Source organism: Crocodylus porosus, unplaced genomic scaffold (assembly GCF_001723895.1).
Source record: "Crocodylus porosus isolate Cpor-Errol unplaced genomic scaffold, CroPor_comp1, whole genome shotgun sequence".
In the NCBI taxonomy this organism is placed as follows: domain Eukaryota; kingdom Metazoa; phylum Chordata; order Crocodylia; family Crocodylidae; genus Crocodylus; species Crocodylus porosus.
The window spans coordinates 955,268-975,530 of NW_017728939.1; the positions used below are offsets into that span (position 1 = coordinate 955,268).

The window sequence follows — 20,263 nt, forward strand, 5'->3', positions numbered from 1 at the left end:
CGCGGGGGCTCAGCATCACGCAGGCCCAGGCCCCTCAGAGGACACTGCCCGTTTTTTGGGGATGGGCCCAGCGCTGCTGGCTTGCAGTGACCGGGGGGCTCGGGCGCTTGCAGAGAGGCCGGTTCCTTCTCAGGACGGCAGACGCGGTTCTGCTCAGTGCAAAACTGCAGCCGCTAGAGGCCACCCCACAAAAAGCTGCTTCTCTTCTCGGCATCCTCGGGTCTTTGCACTTCAAACAAGCTTGCCGGCCCAGCCAATGCGCTGCGGCAGCCACCAAACAGCCAGTCACTGTCACCCGCCCTGTGCCCAGGCAGGTGACTGGCAGGTGCAGGCTCAAATTGCAGGGCCTCGGAAAGAGCAAAACACAAAACACTGCAGCCGGCCCGGAAACGTAAGTTGGGCTGGAAAAAAACATTACAAGCGGCTGGGGTAAATCTGCGTGTCTGGGGGCAAGGAGGGGGCCGGGGGCCGTGGCGAGCTGGCGGTGAACGGGGGTGAGTTTGCAGCTGGGATCGGGCGAACGACTGACGTGACTTTGCAAGGGCTGGAGGAAGTTCGTGAATTGCCTTTTTTTCCCTTCCCGCTCCTCTGCGCTTGTATTGCGTGTCTTGCTTGGGTTATTTTGCCACGGGATATTATTGCTCAGACCCCCGCGCCTCGTCCGTGCGCGCAGAGCGGGCTGCCGCCCCGAGCAGGAAGTGACATGGAAGAACTTTCTTGGCCGGCGAGACCAGCTCCGGATGCGTCTCGCAACCGGGTTGCGATTTAATTTTTAAAAGAAACCGAAACCCTGCGCTTGCTTGAGCAGGCTGAGGCGGGCGGCTGGCTCGCAGTCGCTTAGATCCTGAGTTCGAGGGGTGCTGAGCCCCTCGGGGAACCTGGTCCCTAACTCTGCGCCTCCTTTTCCCAGAAGGATCGCTTCGTCTTGCTCAAAGGAGCTCACAGGTGTACGGGCTTGATCCTGCTGACACCAAAGTCAGTGAGAGTGTTGCCAGGGATGAAAACAGGCGCAGGATCAGAGCAGGTGTCACTCCTGTGAAAAGAGTATCTTCCCATCTCTAGCAAGCAGATGCGCATGCGTGTGCAAGCGTGTGCAGGATGAAGGTCTTCTGGTCCTTCAGGCTCTTCTGAGAGTCCCTAATGTACTCTCCCTAATTTTGTGAGCCAGTTACTCTTTTCCATTTCCTCTGAATCCTGCCTTGACGTTGTTAAAGCTGTTGCTTATTGAAGGCTTGCCTGTGCCGGGGGAAATGTTTTCCGGGGGTCCCTACCCCTTAGCCTCCGCTTGGGGTTGAATAAATGGTTTGCATAAAAGGCATGTTGAAAGTCTTCTCCTGCAGGCTGGCTGCCCTAGGACGGTAGAGATTAGGTGTTTGTTCTGGGTCGATCACACAAGGTCACTAGATGTTAGGGAAGGATAAAACTGGGCTTGGAGAACAGCAGCAGGCTTTTCAGTTAGGCCTCTCGAGCAGGAAAATATTCTGGAAGTCAGCCTAGAGCAAGTTCACCATTCATACCCAGTCTGGTTTGTGTGGCTGGATAAACTGTGCCTGCTGCATTTCGGGGGGGGGGAGGGGTGTCTTCTGATAAAATACTGAACCACTGAGCTTTCCTCTATGTGGAAATTAATTTGATCACAGAGAATCATGTATGAGCCCAGAGATTTCCTGGTATCCTTGGCCAGAATTTCAGAGCAAATGTGGTTGTTATTCATTGAGTTACCTGCGTTTTCCTTTGAAATCTCTTCTAGTGTCTAAAATGTCATCTCAGGAGATATAAACTGCCACGAGATTGACTCGCTGGAAATGAGGGTGAATCCATGCCTCGTCTGGAGTGAGGCACCCCTTTCCTGCGAGGAGTGAGGAGCCCACTTCTGCTCAGCTGCCCAGAGGAAGACCAGGCGTGGATAGGGAAGCCCTGCCCCTGCTGACCGGCCGTTCCTTTGCCCAGGCATGGCTAGATGGAAAGGAAGAGGTGGTGCAAAGTGATGGGCCAAGGGGCAGCCGTGTCCGAGTCTCTTCTCTAAGAAGCAGTTGTGGTTGCGAAGGCAGCGGAAGAGGAGATGCACAAATGAACCAAAATGGAGGGAGGAAACGGCCCAGACCTGCAGCTCCAGCAGCTTCCGCTGGCAACACCAGCTGTGTCTGTGCAGCCCCACGCCGAGCCCTTTTCCTACAAGGTCAGATTCGCACCTGAGACACGGCAAAGTTGGCCCTAACACACCTGCCCATTCTTGTGTGAGGTTTTAAGTTGAGGTTTACACCGAAGCTGGGAAATGAACTGTTTCCTCGAGTGATCTGAGCTGTATGGGTAATGCGCGGCTGTATTCCTGTAAGCCCGGGTGTGCCACTTGCTGCGTACGTGCCTAGGGAGGGAGAGTCCCCGTCTCGGAGACTTAGACAAGACAGACAAAGGAAGGGAGGGTCGTTACTCCCTGTCTGAGGGAGGGACAGGCGTTCCCAGGTGTTGAGGGGCCCTAAGATGCATCGCCCGTCTGACTCCCCTTGCCGTTCGCGTTGGGCAACAGGCGCCTTGGCGCTCTGAGCCTCTCTTCAGGTACTTAACGACCGTAACAACTCCTTGTCCAAGTCAGATGGAGAGCGGGCAGCAGAGATGGGAACTGAACCCTGGGCTTTCACCCGACAAGCACCCTTCCTGCCTCGCTGCAGGGGGGAGCTGGAATTTCGCAAGGGGCCCGATAGGGTGCGATGCATAATTCCCACTGACTCTTCTCATGCTCCTCAACCCAGGGGTCCTTTGAACATCAGTCTAAATGACTGTGCCCCTGAAAAGGCAGTTCCCTGAGAAAAAGGGCCTGGGTGCAGTATAGCACCTGGCCGGGGTTGTTGGACCCCAGTACTTTCCTGCCATGGCAGGCGGTCGGACTAGATGATCTGCTCAGGTCCCTTCCGACCCAACCAACTATGAAACTATAAGGCTGTGCTATGGAGAAAGCCAACACAGACATGTTTCCATACTGGCAGCCCCAACTCTGGTGCTGTTCAGGAGAGGCCAGGCCTGCCCTGCTACCTCGAGGTTTGGTTAATAATCCAGCAGAACCTGCTGAACTCCAAAAACCGGGGTTGCGTGGCTGGTTGTAAAGTTCTTCCCTCCCTCTCCTGCTGTCTGCTGCAGGAATTTCTCTTGGGTCCTTCAGGTAAAGCTGCCATGATGAGATTCATTGCTCCATAAACTTTGCTTGCGTCCTAATCAGCCTGTCAGAGAGCTTTCTGTCATGCATATATTAATGGGTTGCTTTAATCATGTATGGATCGTGCACGGGAAAAGCAGTTTCTTTAATGACAGGAGAGAGAGGGAACTATCCCAAATAAAACAACCTGAACACCGCACTGTACCTGGAATATCTGCATTGAAATCTGAAGTGTTAATGATACCTAATGAGCATGTGCATGCGTCACCATATGGCAGCGTTGCTACAGCATCGTGCTTTGGTACTTCCTTTTGGGAGTACTAAAGCACGGTGCAGTACGGGCAGTTACTGTGCTGTGCACGTGATGCACGGTTAGTTTTCGCCGCTATATCGCCATAGCGGCATGCTGTATGCAGGGAGTGTGCTGCTACAGCGACGGAGCTGGCGATCACGTGTAGACCCACGTGATCGCTACATCGCCGTAGCGTGCCGTAGCATAGCACATGGCTACGTTGCTGTAGGGCAACGTGCAGATGCACCTAATGAGATTTAGACATACCAAAAGAACACAAAGGCCAAATGGCCATCTGGTCCTTCAGGCTCTTCTGAGAGTGCCTAATGTACATATATTTTGTGATCCATTTACTCTTTTCCATTTACTCTGAATCCTGCCTTGACATTGTTAAAGCTGCTGCTTACTGAAGGCTTGTCTGTGGGGGGGCAGGGATGGAGGAGATGTTTTCCTGGGGTCCCTATCCCTTAGCCTCTGCTGTGGGTTGGATAAATGGTTGGCATAAAAGGCACACGGAAAGTCTTCTGCATGCTGGCTGCCCTGTAGGATGGTCGAGATTAGCCCCTTCCTTAGCTGATGTCCTGATCGTGGTCAGCCAGTCTGTTAGATCCTGAACCGTGGAACTGAAGCTACGCGCACCCCAGCGAGCTCTGACTTTACGCCTTGCCAGGGTCCCCAGAGGAAATGGCTTTTCCAAGTGTCACATGTAGGGGACAAGAGCCTTGCACGTGGCTCTGCCACTTCCTTTCTAAGGAGAACAAAGAACTCTACAAGTGTTACCGTAAGCCTTTTTCCAGTTAACCCCCTTGTCCCTGAGTTTCCCAAGATCCCATAAGAAGGACAGCAGATCTGGGAACAGAACTCAGAGACATGGAGAGAGGCAACCTAACCGGCAATGGATATTAAAGATCGGCTTTCTGCCAGGGGTACCAGTGCCACCCTGCCCCACCGCCAGCCGTTTCCTGTGGTCAAACCAAATAGCTACATACTTGCTCTGCTTTACAGGAAAACTTGATTGGCGCATTACTGGCTATTTTTGGACACCTTGTCATCAGTATTGCACTCAACCTCCAGGTGAGTATCACGAAAGGAATACTGACCCTGCCCTGAGCATCCTGTGCTTGAAAACCAGGCAGCACGCTGAGGTTTCTGTTGCTTTGTTTTCCCTTCCAGAAATATAGCCACATCCGGCTGGCAGGTTCAAAGGATCCCCGGGCCTACTTCAGGACCAAGATCTGGTGGTGTGGTCTGCTGCTCCTGCTGCTGGGGGAACTGGGAGTGTTTTCCTCCTATGCTTTTGCCCCTCTTTCTCTGATTGTGCCACTCAGTGCTGTGTCGGTTATAGGTAAGAGAAAACGTCTGTCTCTCACAGGCTTGTGTACACACTGGGTTGAGATTGCTTATCAAAGCACACCATACAGAACTCCTCCTGTTTTCTTTTTTCATTAGCTAGTGCAATCATCGGAATTATATTCATTAAAGAGAAATGGAAGCCCAAGGAATTTTTGAGTAAGTCTGAATTCTGTTTTTCTATATGTCTTCATTTCTGCTTTGAATGCTGCTTTGTTCCCTCAGGCTGCATGTGGCTGGACTGTTGAGACCTGCGGTTAAAACGACACTTCTCTCTGCAAAGTTTCGTCTACTGTTGTTGCAAATGGATTTTCTGTTTCTCAACTGTTTGGTAGGGTGACCATTGAAGTTGACCCAGTAAGGTCCTCTCCTTGTTGGCTAATTATAGAAATCAACTAAGGTGGCCTCCCTGCCGACAGTAGTTTTCCAGGCTGATGCCACAGCTCAAGCCCTCAGTTCTGCAGGCAACTGAGTTTGGCAGGACTACATGTATGTGCAAGTGTGTGCAGGATTGGGGCGTAGAAAGTGAATTCTGTGTAGTGTTAGAGAGCCGTTGTCAGGTCATCTGAACCCAGACGTCAGACCTTGCAGCCTTCTCATGATGTAGGAAACTCGAGCTCGAGTTAACTCTCAGTTTCTCAGCTAACCACACACTGCTTATCTTCTTTAATATGTTGAAAATGGGGCAGGGAGGGTGGAGGAGTGAATCATCTCCAGTGGGAAGCACAGTCTCATTGATAACAGTCACGGCATGCGCAATAGATACCACACATATCTGTACTAACCCACTAAAGCCTTCTCTCTCTTGTCCTTTGTTTGCCGAAGGGCGCTATGTTTTATCCTTTGTAGGCTGTGGTTTGGCAGTCGTTGGAACTTACCTGCTGATAACGTTCGGACCTAATAGCCATGAGGCAATGACAGGAGACAATATCACTAAACATTTAGTCAGCTGGCCATTTCTTTTGTATATGGTAAGATGGCCCATAAAATGTGGCTGGGTTTTCTGACATATGCCTAGCTGGGGCTTTCATTTGAAAATGGTTTTTCGTGGGTCATTGGCTACATTTTTGAGCATGTTACTGTTCCTCTGCTCTGTGTGTGTCTATGGGAGTATGATTTTAAAGCATAGAGTATATACTTAAGATTGATCATTCGTCCTCCATTCCTTGTCCAAAGTATTCCAAACTTTCCAGTATTACCCCGTGGCAGTAGTCACAAGGAGGTTGGGCAGTAAATGTTCCCTAGATGTTCAAATAATGTACCCATAGCTGCTCAGATCAGAACTTCATCCAGCTCCAAGTAAAACCAGCTGAAAGATTACCATTGCCTTCAATGGATGGTGGAACGTGCTTTCTGGAAAGCACTTTAGGAGAAAACGGATTAAGATCTGGGGCCAGGGTGTATGGTTGGGGTTGGCTGGCCTGTCACTTCAGGTCACCAATGAAATCTCCCAGAAAGGGTCATTTGGCTGTTCCTGGAGAAGCAATTAAGTCTTGTTTGTTCAGATCGCAGCTGAGTTTGATTTGTAATCTTGCCAGATCCTGCCTACACCCTGATGGATATTCACAGCGCCACAATTTGAAAAGACCTTAGCGGTGTCTGTCAAGTTTCAGAGCACTGGGCAGTTTTGTATCATCAAATAAAAGCATAATCTACTGTGAACCCAACCTCCAAGTACCCCAAAGCCCCATACACTGCAAGAAAAGGGATTCCTCTTCATCCTGTTTTTAATGTTCTTCTTTCTGCATTTCTGTAGCTTGTGGAGATCATACTGTTCTGTCTGCTGCTGTATTTTTACAAGGAGAGAAATGCCAATTACATTGTAGTTATTCTTCTGCTGGTAGCATTGCTGGGTAAGTTCATTTGTGCATATAAATGTGTCTAACCACATCTGCAATGGCAAACTACATCATGAGTGATAGGGGGAGTACATTTAATGCATTTTATCTCTTTAACCATGTCAATAATATAACGCCATAAGTGTTTCTGAAAAGTAGGGGAAGTCTGTATCTTGCTAGGACAAGATAGGGTCATAGCAGCTAAAGATGGGAAAGAGCTATCCAACTACTGGGTCCTTTTTGCCCAGGGGTAGGATACAGTTGTCCAGACAGAGGACGTATGAGACTCTAAACTCCCCACGCACATAAACACTGTGAAGCATCTCATAACTTCAGGTGAACTGGAAGGATCGTTGTTTGGTGAAAATGTGATTTGGTGCCAGGAATCTGCTTGGCTCTGACAGTGGGTGACTGCGGGCACAGGCGCTGACCACCCTTTGCTTCCATCTTCTCCATCTGTAAAATAAGGCTCATCAAAGGCATACTGGAAAGCGAATATTAATATTCTAAATATTAAAAATTGAGAGCTGAATGGTGCTAGAGAAAGGTGGAGGATTTTTACAGTGACTGCAGTTAGCCCCTGGAGCCATAAAGGAAGTAGGTAAACACTCACAGCACCTGTCTCCAGCCCAGAGAAGCCAAAAGCACAATACAGGTTCAACAGGTCTCTGTTTAGCTACTCCCATTGACTTCAGTGCAGCCTTGTTTCTGTCTTCCGTGGGGCTATGGTTTCACCCAATGTCATCTTTTTGGTTAATCTGTTTACTTAAACAACCCAAGTCAAATAATGAGAAGGCGGAGACGCGCACTGATGTGCTGAAGAGTTCAAAGTGAAAGCTGACACCAGGGTGTGTGTTTAGCAGGCGCAGAGTAGTGTGGTGTAGAGATACCAAGCCAGCTCCAAGTGCATTAGTTCACATACCCCATTAGCATAGTGCCCTGCCACAGCCAAGTGCCTTGCTTCTTCAGTGCCCTGCTGCACTTCTTCCAGTCCCTGCAATAGCTTGTCTCTCCATAGTGCTGCGTAGTGCACTGCAGACATGCCCTTCTGGTGCCTAATGGGATCTGTTGTGCTGAGCTTTGGAAACTACACGCCACCGTACTCCAGTGTTGCTTTTTATGTAGCAGCCTTCAGCCTGGTGTTTCACTGAGCTGCAGGAGACTGTTGCTGTAAGCAGGGGTCTCCCAGGGTGGGAGTGAGACTCCCTGACCTCTAAATGTCCTTGACTTGGGCTCCAAGAGCAGAGAGGGGAGCAGGATTTTCTCAGTTCTAATCTTTGGGATGGGTAAGAGATGTTCACAGTTTTGTTACCTGGAAGTAATGCCTATTGGCTTGATCTTAAAGTGCTGTTCAAATATACTAATTACAGATAATTAGTAAACACCCCCATTTTGCAGATGGGGAAAACTGAGTTCCAGAGCACTGCAGCAATTTACCCACGGTCTCAGCACGAGAAGCTGGAGTATTATTAGTTTGTGAATGGGATTGTATGATGTCATTGCCTGTATTAGCAGGGGCCGGGATTCAGTGAGCCAAGACAGCCCTTCAGTTCCTGGGTTCTAGCAAGGGGAGCCCAGGACTTGCTGGGCCTGGTTCTCTCTTCGGCCAAAGGAAGACTTGGGCTCTTACCACCTTTTTTCTTTGTTTGCTGCCTCCTGATGTGTTTTGCACAGCTGGCCCTCCACCGTTGCAGGCTGCAATGCTACAGCTGAGCCTTGTCCATTATTCACAGGTTCCATGACTGTTGTGACTGTGAAGGCAGTTGCAGGCATGATTTTTGTCTCGATACAAGGAAGCCTTCAACTTGACTACCCAATCTTTTATATCATGTTCGTCTGCATGGTAGCAACAGCGGTCTTTCAGGCAACGTAAGTCGACTGTCTTCTGGTCTTCAAGTGCACACAGTGTCGTGGGGTAAAAAGGAACTGCCTTTTACTAACTCACTTGCCTTGGCAAGATTAGATCATTAAATATCTTGCTTTCAGGCTGGCCCAGACAGAGGGAGTTCTTGTTAAAAATCTTCACCTTGTTGCTGTTTAAACAATACATTATGATTGTATTAACCAAACAAAAAAAAGGGACCGGGTTGTAAAGAGTAGTGGAATTGCATCCCCTTAACTTGATGATGTAGGATAATGAAAATTTGATGCTGCAACTGTATGCCAGTCCCCTTAAGCCAGGTTTCACCTAGAAGGCCCAGTTCCTGCTCCTATGGGAACCTTTTGATGGGCAGACTATTGGACCCTGTGTTAACATTGTTAAGTATGTTGGCCCTATTTGCTATACACCACAAAGGAGTGATTGGCACCTGAAATCCTTAGTGCAGGAGCTCAGACTGGTATTCTTGTGTCTCTCCCTTACAGGGATGCTGACACGTCCTTTGTATTTAAAATATACATTCAGTTAAAAAGGGGATTTACAAAGCCTGGGAGAGATGTAAATGTGCCTGCTCTTTTTTCTTCCTTAGTATTGGCAATCCAAACATAACAGTCCTTTGTTGGTACTCAAGAGCCTGAAAGGCAAGTGGGAATGAATGAATAGATACAGAAAGTGAAACTGGCAGCTTGTAGTTCATTGAACAAGCTAATAGAAATGCAGAGATTATAGAAAATTGCTGAAAAAAGTGTTTCTTGAATTTGTTGCTTTTATCATCTCAAATGTTGGCAGCAGCATGGATACAAATGTCTTAATCTGGGAGCATTTCTGGCCCTATTTGATGTCAACTGGTAAAACTTCCGTTGGCTCTAAGTGAGGCCTGGGTTGCACCCTGGAACCTGACCCTCCTCTCATTCAAACTATTACATATCCCCATTAACCACATTGAAGGTGTAGAGAAGAAAGGAATCTCTTTGCTGATATTTATGTGGGTGCTATTCTTTGGAGACATGTCCTAAAGAAGAGAGGGAACCATCTCATTCTGCAATAACTTCTAAATCAATTTTGAGAGCCTGTCTCAAAGAAAACCAGATTGCATTGTCTGTCCCTGTATTGCAGATTTTTAGCTCAAGCCTCACAGCTATATGACTCGTCCCAGATCGCCAGCATCGGGTACATCTTGTCCACGACAATAGCAATTACAGCAGGTAACGTTGCCCAGACATGTATCAAGTTCATTGTAATTTAAAAACATAAGAGCAAAATGCGGTGAAGCATATTCCTGACTTGTAGCTAAGGAAGAATAACAGCCTTGCTGAAGACGTCTTGTATTTTCTTGCCCTCCTCTAAGGTCAGATTCATTTTTCAATTGTTAATTATCCCACTAGATTTGCTAAAGTTTTCTGTTAAGCTTCGGCAGCTGCTTTGATGCCCCTGCTGTTTCTGATTGAGACAGTGTTGCTCACGCCTGCTTAACGTGTCCATCCTTGCTAGACATATAACACAGGTCAACAGCTAAAAGTTCTCTCCCTGTGAAGCACCATCCAGCTGACGCAGATGTTTGACAAAGCAGGTCTGATGCTATAGATAAATGCTTTTGTATTCTCCAGAACAGCCTTTTGCAATTCTGTGCCAGAAACTTCTGTTTCTGTGGTGTGGAAAAAGCAGCTGCTCACATCCTTGCAGGCACTTGTCTCTCTGAGCAAATCCTTCCTGGTCAGCTCTGCTCTACCAGAGGACTCTTTTTCAGTGTAACCAAAGGTGGGAGTTTAACCCCAAACTACTCTAGGGAGATCACCCCACTCCTCCAGCCCTTATGGACAATCTTAGTGCAACTGGAGAGTGGCTTTGTGAGGTGTAGCTTTTGTCACTTGGGAAGGATTTCAAGAATGGCTTTTTTGGTGTATCTTATGCTAGAAAAAAGAGTTTCCATGCAAGGGGGTTTATACCTGCATGGCTATAATGGTTATACCTTTATAACCAGTAACATTTTGACAGGTAGACAAGGGCTCTCAAATTGCATATTGTCATGAAGGTTCTTAATCTTCTTCACGTTCCTGAATGGGTGTAGCGGTAACACTGTATACCTGCATCTACATTGGGCTTTATATCACTAGAACGATCTTGGTTGACTATCAAATCCCCGATCAGCATTGTTCTACTGATAACCTTCCTTTAATAGTCTTTAAGAGCTTCTCTGTTAAAAAAAAGCATGTAAAATGTGAGATCTATCATGATTTTTATATTGGTTTGATTCATGGAGGCAGTTTACTTAAGATTTAGCTCCCCTTGCTTGAACAAGCAGTGAGGGGAAAAGAAGTTAAACAGTGAAACCTGTCCACGCTATTTCTTCCTTTCTCAGGAGCAACCTTCTACTTGGACTTCACTGGTGAAGATGTTCTCCACATATGCATGTTTGCACTAGGGTAAGTGTTTTACACCAAGCTAGATTATCTGTTTGGGGAAGTCAGCACAGAGCTGGTGAAATCAGAACTTTACTGATTTACATGAAATGAGAAACTCATCCTTCACCCTTACAGAGTCAGAAAATTAAAGGTATTCCTCCTAAACCTAAAAAGGAGGGGAGGAGTGGGGGCAGCCTTGTATTGAAACTCATCTGGGGTTGCATATTTTAGTCCATTGTTTTGTAAGGTGAACATGCATTCACTTTTAAAGTCATGTGAATGACTTTCGACTGTGCAATAGCCTGTGGAGTGCAGGATCTTGCCCTGCCTTCACTTTGTGTGGGATTGTGTTACTCCACAGTGCACATAATTGTGCAAGGTATACCATGTGGGCAAATGCCTTCCTGACTCTCATGGAAATCACTTTATATCCTGAAGCATGTACCCTGAAGCATGTATCTTTCTACAGGATTGTCTAAAAATATTTTTATCCCCTTTAAAATATATTGCAAAGTCCTAAAGATGTCCCTTTTCACTTTTGAGCTGGGCTTTAGACTGATCAAAAAAAGGAAGGGCTGTTTCTAGGTCATCCACCTCAGGTTTTATGCTGATCTTACATTACACTGGGCTGGGACAGGACTATGGGAGTCCAGTCAGTCACTGCACAGATACTCAGTAAAGCTCTTAGTAATGTATCAGTATTGAGTCGTGGTACAGTGTCTGCATGTAACTCACTCCCTATAAGCAAGGGACCCACAAGGCTAATTTAGAAATTAATACAGAAGGAACAGTCAGGGCTTAGTGTAATTAACCTTGCCTTTTCTAATTAGCATACTGCAAAAATCAAGGCTGACAACTGACAACTGACAACTGTTAGTGAATTTATGTAGAGAAATTCCTGAACAGACTGCAATCCTGACATTTTGTAAGAGTGAATTAAATTGTGGGCTGTTACCAATCCCCTGTGATCAGCCAAGACTTAATATCTTCACATAAGTAAATTAATAATTCTTTGTGGTCCTCGCTCCTACCCTGGGGGTCTTCAAAAGAAGGCAAGATAGACACCTACCCGGGGTCATTTGACCCCAGTACTCTTTCCTGCCCATGGCAGGGGGTCGGCCTTGATGATCTGCTCGGGTCCTTTCCGACCTGACCAACTATGAAACTATGTGTATTACTAAGGAAAAGGTGGACTTGCTCTTACTGCTTGTAGTGCATGGCATGGATCCCAATTTTGTGAACACAGTGATTATTCATTTAAGACACATTGCTCCCCAGTGAGTAGTGTTGTAACTCAGCCCCACAGGTTCTCTGTCTTCCAGCTCTGAGTCTTCTCTTGCGTGACAGACATTCAGAAAAGCAACAACCTTGGCTCATGAACTTCACCAGAATGTCTCTGTCTCTCTCTCTCTCTCTTTCTTGCTGTCTCTGTCCCAGGTGCCTCATCGCATTTTTAGGTGTCTTCTTGATCACAAGAAACAGGAAGAAATCCATACCATTTGAACCCTATATCTCAATGGACGCCATGCCAGGTAGCTATAAAAATCCAACATTTTGAACCTCTTAAATGTCAATTTTCAGAATGAAAAGTCATGGTTTGATCTCTCAACAGATGCTAACATAACTGAACACTCCAACCTCTTGGGGGGATACAGTATTTTTCTTCCTTTTGTTCTTTTTTTTATCACGCTGTCTGTGTCTTATGACCAAAGGTCTGCCTAATTATAGCAGCTCATTGGGCTAGAACCAGCAGTGTAACTAGGGATGGGAGACTGGGATGTCAGCCCTGGGCACCAATTTTGAGGGGACACAAGAATAATAGTGGTGGCCCAGGGTGGAGAAACTACTTATTACGCCTCTGGCTTACACAAACTAGTCAGTGATGTGTGGTGTGGCTAGCATTATGTCTGGGTGCCTTTGACTCCCCAGGCTGGATGAGCAGGTACTCACTCACAACTGGGTTGACTAGGGGCAGCCTTTTTTGTATGAGTCTGGATTAAGGCTTCAAACTCCTGCCTCCTGGAGCTACAGCAGGATGTGCTTTCTCACAGTGTGTGCAGACTCGACACAAGTCAAGAGAGTCACTGTGCTGCCAGGGACCTAATCGGTCTGGTGCTGCAAGACCTGAGGCAGGTGTCAGGCTTCAAGGAAGATAGGAAGAAAAAAAGTCCAGTGCATCTGACTTCTAGCTAGGAGGCTCAAGTGGACCTCTCATGGGACAGCAGGCTAGTAGATGAAGCCAGTAACCACAAAAGGCTACTCCCAGAAAGAGCCTCATAGGTTTGGCCTGGCTGGAGATGGCAGCTTCTCTGCAGCAGCTGCCAGTGCATGCTCTTTCTTCAAGGCAAATGAAGGGTGGCCTGTGGGATACTCTAGCATGGACTAGCATTGATTTACTGTGTGCCCATGGGCAGCTGGAGTGTGCTGCAAAGCTCCACCATCCAACTTCTTTGCAGGCCAGTGCTGGTGACAGACTAAGCCTGACCTTTGCCTGTGTGGTGAAAAAGTCTGGTTATTTTGAAAGAGGTGGTACTTCTATATGACTTATATAAGGCTGGGGCACCCTCTGCAAAACCAGGAAGGAAAGGTATTGCCAAGGCATTGTTGTACCCTGCTATGCCAGCAGTGTATGTGGAGAGAGAGTAGCCACAGGTCTCCATGGCTCTTTTACCCCACGGCGGGCTGTGCCTCTGCCTTTGATGTTCAACAGCGTAAACGGTCGGGATTTTCAGATGAGTGGCTGTTCTCCTGTGCAGCTGGTAGGATGAATGTTGCAGCCGTTTTGGAAATCATTTAAAAATGAATGCAAAGAGCCAGATCCTCACCTCCAGCAAGGACTCTTCAGACTGATCTAGTTGTGTAAAAGGGTGATATTTACTCCCATTTTAAGGCCCCGTCTATGGTACCAGAAGGGTGTAACAGAGCTTTGGTATAAAGAAGAATCAGGCCTAAAGTCTGAACCAGTCTTAATAAAAATCAGTATTGTTCATCTTCAGACACTCCACAAGCACTTGATTAATGAGAAGCTCTGTCCTCCAGGAGAGGAGACCGAGAGCAGAGGCTCAGTTCTACCAAGTGCCATGTACTGCCTCTCCCACCAATTGCACATACAGGGGATGTCATCTGGACCTCACAGGATAATACATACAGTTTTCAGGTCCTGAATATAAACGATGTGTCAAACACTTCTGGTAAAAGGTGCCCCAGCAATTCAAAGAATCATTAAAAATAGACTCATGGGGGAAGCAGGAAGTGTATTAAATGACCTTTCTGATGGGCTGCTTACAAGATATGCAAATTAATGCAAGGAGTAAAGCAACTGCAGTTTTCCAAGGTATTTTTCCAGCTGTGATTTTTCCCTATCACTTGCTTCAGTGTTAAATAGGAACATAATATTTATTTATTTCATTTAACACTCAAGCAATTGACTGGGCATCTTGCTAAGCCCAGGAGTGTATAATCTGTTATTTGTGGTCTTTTCCCACCTCTGTTGCAGGCATGCAGAATATGCATGACAAAGGGATTGCAGTTCAGCCTGACCTCAAAGCTTCCTTTTCCTATGGTGCCCTCGAGAACAATGACAGCATGCCAGAAATTTATACTCCGGCCACACTGCCCATAGTGCAGGAGCAGCATGGCTCCAAAGGGCTTTCTGCACCACCCTACCGCATCCTGGAGCACAGTAAAAAGGAGTGAGTGCTCTTCAAAGGACTGGCCTAAGGCACCGAGAGTATGGGCTTTATTTATTTATCGGTCTGTTTTTTTAGATCTATTTAAAATATAAATAAGTTTAAAGCCAAGCTTGATCTGATTTAAAGCTAGATTCAAATTTAATTCCCGAGACTGATTATTTTAATAAAGGACTTTAGCACAGCTGTGAACTTGAAAGCATTTGTCCTAAGCTAGCAGTAAATCAGTCCTCCTTTCAAGGATGCTCACTGCAAATATAAAATGATGAGTGCAGTATTGTGGCGATACAAAACTGTGAAGATGCATATCTGTGTGAAATAAGATGACTGTGCCATTTTCCAGTCCTGCCACAATATGTGCAAACCAAACTGAAGCCTTCAGGAATTGCACGTATTGAAGGAAGGGTAAAAACAGATCAATCACAGATAAAGTGTGACAGATTCAAAAAGAAACGCTTTTACGTTTGAGGAAACCACCACGTGGATTTAATGTTCTGTGAAGATACTACTGAACTAAAATGAATGTTGGCACATGTCGTGCCTTGGAAACAGCATAGGAGACAGGAATAGGGGTGTGATTCACTTTCTTACATAGTAAATCTGCTGCGCTTGTTCAGTAACAGAGCTATTATCTGATTAGTGTTACGAGCAAGATGTGCGGGTTAATGTTTTTTTTGTAGCACTGTTGTGTTAGATCACATGCCAGCTTAGGACAGAGATTGTGGCTGCCAGTTTTTTGATTTCACAGAAGGATCCACAGATTGGATGAGATGGTACAAACATTAACAGTAAAGGGCAAGGACAGGAAGGAATGAAAACATTGTATTTAGTAGACCTGAAATGTGACCAATATGTTGGTATTCAATTCATGTCGTTTCTTTGTGAGGCCTGAATTTAGTTATTTTCCAATTTGAATTATGGCTCAGATTTTCCAAAGCTGCATAACAGATTTGAAGACTCAGTGGCATCCAGATCTCTCAGGCAGCTTTGCAAATCTCAGCCTCAGTATTGTAGGTTGGATTTCTTCTTCTGTTTTCAACAGCAAAAGGGAATCAGTCCATCACTTGTGAGCAACCTGTCAAGAATAAATGAATGTGAGCAGTCCAGAAATTCTGAGCAGAATAGTGGAAACGTAGCCATGTGCACCTATGATAAAAAGGAAAATATATTTTCTTTGAAAATGTAGATAGAAATGGATGATGTGGGATTTGTCAGATTAAAGGGACAAACGATCGACGCATGTCAACAATGTTTACGGCTGCATGCAAGGTACATCTGCTTTCGAGGCAATTGCGCTGTGGTATCCTGTTGTCCCTCCTCCCTTTCTAAACACATTTTTTCACCCAGGAAAGAAATGTTAAGTCTGCTTGATGCATTTTGGCCCATATTCATAGGAAACTGGCTGACTAAACTTCTGGAGTTTTCGTTGACATCGATAGCAATTGCTTTCTGTGCACTGTAGGTGGTTACTCCAATGCAAAGCAGTTTGCGAGGACCTAGGATTTGCAAAAGTAGGTTTGTGTATTCATATATTTATGGCCAAATTTTCCTCTTACTAGCAAAAATGCACAGGAATTATATTGATTTGAATGTAGTTATTCTAGATTCATAACGTGGTAACTGAAAACAGAGTTGGTCCGTCTACATATAACGTTTTGCTTTTTTTGCTAGGCTTACTGATTTTACCTGGAAATACTTGAGACTGCTTTGGTATTTTTGTGCAGCTTGGGGGAATAAAATGTGTATGAGAACCTAGCAAAGAATGGATGCCCGGTTTCTACATACTTCCCTCTGCTTAGTTTCCTCACTAGCTTGGCATGTCTGACAGTTTAGATCTTATCAGCGGCATCCTGTACATTCAAGCTTATGAAACCTGGAGAAATGGCTGCTTTTCCTTTGCCCACAATACTGTCTGTGTTTAAGTAAGATAACAATGTTAATGGAGTAGTATTGCCAGAACATTAATCTTGTCGCAGTCTCCGTGACACTGATTTACTACCATTGGCTTTGGATCCCCAGTAGTCAATTGTTTGTGAATTTATGCCCAGCTTTTGTTCATTAAAGATACACGGCAGAATGGTAAAGAGGAGAATGAGTGGGGTGGGGGGGAGATGTGAGGATGCTGGTTTTTCTTATCTCTTCCCTTTTAATCAGAGAGGGAGTAGGTGTTTTGACACTGTGATTAAACCACAAAAACATGTTACTTCAAAGCAGATCTACTTTAAACCCAAACACATAGAAATCCTATTTTTAAGATTCTCTGTCTAGTTCCTTCAGAGGTCACCAGCATATAAGTGACTGTCTGACCTAAAGGTCCTGATCCCACCATGGAACCACGAACGTTGGCTGCCCGCTGGCTTCAGTGTTTCGGTTCCCGATCCACTGCATAGTACAGCCCTCTGTGTTACTTGAATGTTGATTTTTCAACTTCTAGGCTCTCTTATTGGTGTTTAAAATTTGCTGTGGAAGGATACGCAAGCTGCCTGGCTAGCAAATATTTAGGCTCTTTCGTACATGCTTATTTTATTTAATCCCAACATCAAGGTTGGTATCCCGCACTGTGCCTTTGAGAGATGCAGCATGGCCAACAGAGAGGCAGACCACCAGGGCTCCCAGGCTCTCTTATTTGAGCAGCTCTGTGGCTCCCTCCATAAGAGTTATGGCATCTTACTCCCACGAATCTCCACAATCCTGCAGTCCCCACCCTGATGTGTCCCTCCTGCCTCTGCCCAGCCCCTATGCTAGGGCTTGCTAAAGGCCCTGAGCAGGCAGCACATAAGTTGTCTTCTGCTCATTGGGAATCTTCCAACAGCCAGATCCTGGGCGTAGATCTTAACCCCATCTTGGTAAAGGCTGTAAAAGATCTAGAGGTGAGGATCTCACTCCAAAGACTTAGGCAGTCCTGCCTCTGCTAAGGGTTAACAGCATGCTAAAGGGTTTTTTGTTTTAGCTTTAGATGTTCAGAACTAACAGCGTTCACAGCATTTGCTTTCAGTGCGACTCGCTTTTGAAAACTTTCTAACAGATGGGCCCAGCAGAGTGCTGCTAGTTGTATTTGGATATATGGACACGGTAGTTTGGGACTGGTCCAGTCTGCCAGGTCCACGCGGCCTAGGGTGTTCTGATTTGCATGCAGACTCACGGCCTAAATGCGCTAATATGGAAGCACCGCTTAGTCCTGTCTGCCTTTGAAGTCCGTCCTACTGCCACTTGTGACACGGTCACCAGACTGTGCTTCATTGCTACCTGCTATGTCTGCTCAACACCTGAAATGTAATAAGTGTTGTATTTCACACTTGGCCGCCCCACTGTGTGTTCCCAACGGGTTTTTCCCTGCGCCGTTCCACAAGGCTCTTTTACAGCCGCCGCACACTATCCCTGCTGTTGAAGAGAAACAGATGGGATTCCCTCACATGCCACCGACACCTGTTTGAAGAAATCGTGCACTTGGCTTAAGCTCCCTATCCCCTGTAGTCACAGGCCAGAGATAGGTATTGAACCAAACTCGTTCCCTGCCCCTCAGCAGCCCAGAGCATCTAGACAAGGCCAGGACCTGCAGACCTGCAGTGTTTTTAGTCTCAATTACTACTCTTTAAAAATGTTCTTGGGGCTGAAGTGACAAAGGCCAAGATTCAGGCTGCAGCTAAGCTAAACGTGAGGGTTTGAGGAGGGTGCAGCCCCGACCCACTTTCTTCTTGCACATGTCCTAATCCTCCTTGCAATTGCTCACATAATCTCTTGTCCAAAGCAGAGTTTTAATGGCATTCTTAAGTATCTAAACTTCAATTTATTCGGGGCTTAATCTTGAAAACTACACAGCAGTGTCAAAACTCACTGGTCACAGTTGGAGCTTCAGAACTTGTCTCCCAAGCATGCATAGAAACCAATTGACCATTGCCTCTTTGACTGAAATGACGGGGTGAGGGAATACTGCTGTTCCCATCACCCTCAACTCTTTTCCTAGCTGCATTATAGAAGGTGAGACTGACATCCATTGTCTTTGCACTGTGTGGCTTTTCAATGCACTGGGGCACTTACATATATGCTAAATGCATAATTCACATGTAACTTTATGCTGTGGAGTACAGGTCTGATGTTGGCTGAATGTACAACATGATTTGCCTACCATGTTCGTTTGTTCACGTTAAAACATGTAAATAAACTGAGCTTTACATTATGGCATATGAGGATAACTGCTTGATTTTTCATAAGCCATGTTGCATGTTTATTTAAATACTTGTCTTTTAGGTGAGGTCTTTAAAAATAAAACTTAATAAACCCTTCTGGTAAAAATCTACAAATTGCTTGATCATTAAGTATGACTGAATTAGGAATAGTGAAGACAGGGTTCAGGTGTATAACAATAGATTGTATCACATGCTCAATGAGGAAAATCTACTGCTGGACAGTTTGCTATCACAGAAATCCAAAGTGCTGAAGCTTGTTTGGGGAACTGCAGTGGTATCAACTCTCCCTGTTTTATTGCGAGTCTCACAATATTTAGCATGGACTGAAAAGCCCAGCCCTGGGAACTGTGTCATTACAGAAGAACCTTGATTTACAGGTTAAACGAAGAAAGTTCCTAGCCTCAGTTTGCAGAGAAATGTTTGAAAATGTGATCTAAGTGTGCTACAAAGATTTAAAAAAAACCCCAGGATTTATTTGCCTATCTCCTTTTATTTTATTTTATTATTTTGGCAACCTGACTCATGATTTGGCAATACCAGCACTGAGACAGTAGTACACGTCCCTATGAGTCAGTACCAACCCGTTACCTCACTGTAATGATTAGGAACACCATACTGTGGCCGGAAGCCACCTTTCAGATCTAGAATATCATGTCTCTGATTTCAAATCTAGAAGGACTTGATGGCTTCTGGGAATTTTCCACTAGTGCCATTATGAAATGTGGATGACATAAATTTAGAATCCTGGCAATGTGGCTTAATCGAGTGCTTGCCAACCTAATTAACACTGACCATATGGGTTTTATTCCAGGAGGATGAACAGAAGAGAACGGTGAGAATATTCTTAATTAAATATAGCCTTTGGGGACCCAAAAGCAAGCAGAAAAAACAATGGGAACCACATGCTTTGGTGGTGAAAAGGCATTTGACAGGGACCATTGCATGTCATATTAAAATATATAGGACCAATTCCTTGGGCACCAGTTGGATACAATATTGTTGTTCAACAGAGTGTTGCTATATGCAGTCAATTCTTCTAGTAATATAACTCTGTTATCTATATTATAAAGATATAGTAATTCAGTTCTATTTCAGGAATACTGTAGATATATATATAGACATGCCCTCATAAAATCAGTTGAGAGATGGAGGAAAAAAGTTAGATTTATTAGTCTACATATCAGTGCAGAATGTATTGGTGTCCCTGGAAGAGGAAGTGCATATTAAATTAAAATCTGCATGTGATCATAGCCAAAAAGGCTAGGATAATTAAGAATAACCAATTAACTGTCCTGGTTCATGCAGCATCTAAACTGCAAAATCCCATGTGTAGAGGAGTGAGATTAGGACTGCCTTTCTGAAAAACACTTTCTTATCATTTGTGCCTTCTGTCACAGAAGAAAGGCCATTCTTTGAACACACATAAATGGGGAAACTAGTAGGGAAGATCATACTTACATTCCTTTTTGCCTTTG

The 20,263-nt window shown here is 45.5% G+C and overlaps 1 protein-coding gene across 4 annotated transcripts; it reads left to right on the forward strand.

Annotated features, from left to right (window-relative positions):
- Nucleotides 1-256: 256 nt before the first annotated feature.
- Nucleotides 257-18,884, forward strand: NIPAL3 (NIPA like domain containing 3). Of its 4 annotated transcripts, none has more exons than XM_019547614.1 (12): nucleotides 257-391; nucleotides 1,751-2,179; nucleotides 4,449-4,517; nucleotides 4,617-4,788; nucleotides 4,893-4,952; nucleotides 5,643-5,764; nucleotides 6,550-6,646; nucleotides 8,365-8,500; nucleotides 9,627-9,715; nucleotides 10,870-10,933; nucleotides 12,350-12,444; nucleotides 14,409-18,884. In XM_019547614.1, the coding sequence occupies exons 2-12, from the start codon at nucleotides 2,081-2,083 to the stop codon at nucleotides 14,606-14,608; spliced, it is 1,203 nt and encodes a 400-aa protein (XP_019403159.1). In that variant the 5' UTR covers nucleotides 257-391; nucleotides 1,751-2,080; the 3' UTR covers nucleotides 14,609-18,884. The 4 variants fall into 4 exon arrangements, with proteins under 4 accessions (XP_019403159.1, XP_019403156.1, XP_019403158.1 ...); XM_019547611.1 differs by having other exon boundaries at nucleotides 258-391; nucleotides 5,619-5,764; XM_019547613.1 differs by lacking the exon at nucleotides 257-391 and adding an exon at nucleotides 407-484 and having other exon boundaries at nucleotides 5,619-5,764.
- Nucleotides 18,885-20,263: the final 1,379 nt, after the last annotated feature.

Bases quoted from the DNA above. Each gene is read 5' to 3' on its own strand.
- NIPAL3 (XM_019547611.1), top strand. From the start codon at position 2,081: ATGGAGGGAGGAAACGGCCCAGACCTGCAGCTCCAGCAGCTTCCGCTG. The intron at 2,180-4,448 runs GTCAGATTCGCA...TCTGCTTTACAG, and splicing joins CCGAGCCCTTTTCCTACAAG to GAAAACTTGATTGGCGCATT. The intron at 4,518-4,616 runs GTGAGTATCACG...TTTCCCTTCCAG, and splicing joins GTATTGCACTCAACCTCCAG to AAATATAGCCACATCCGGCT.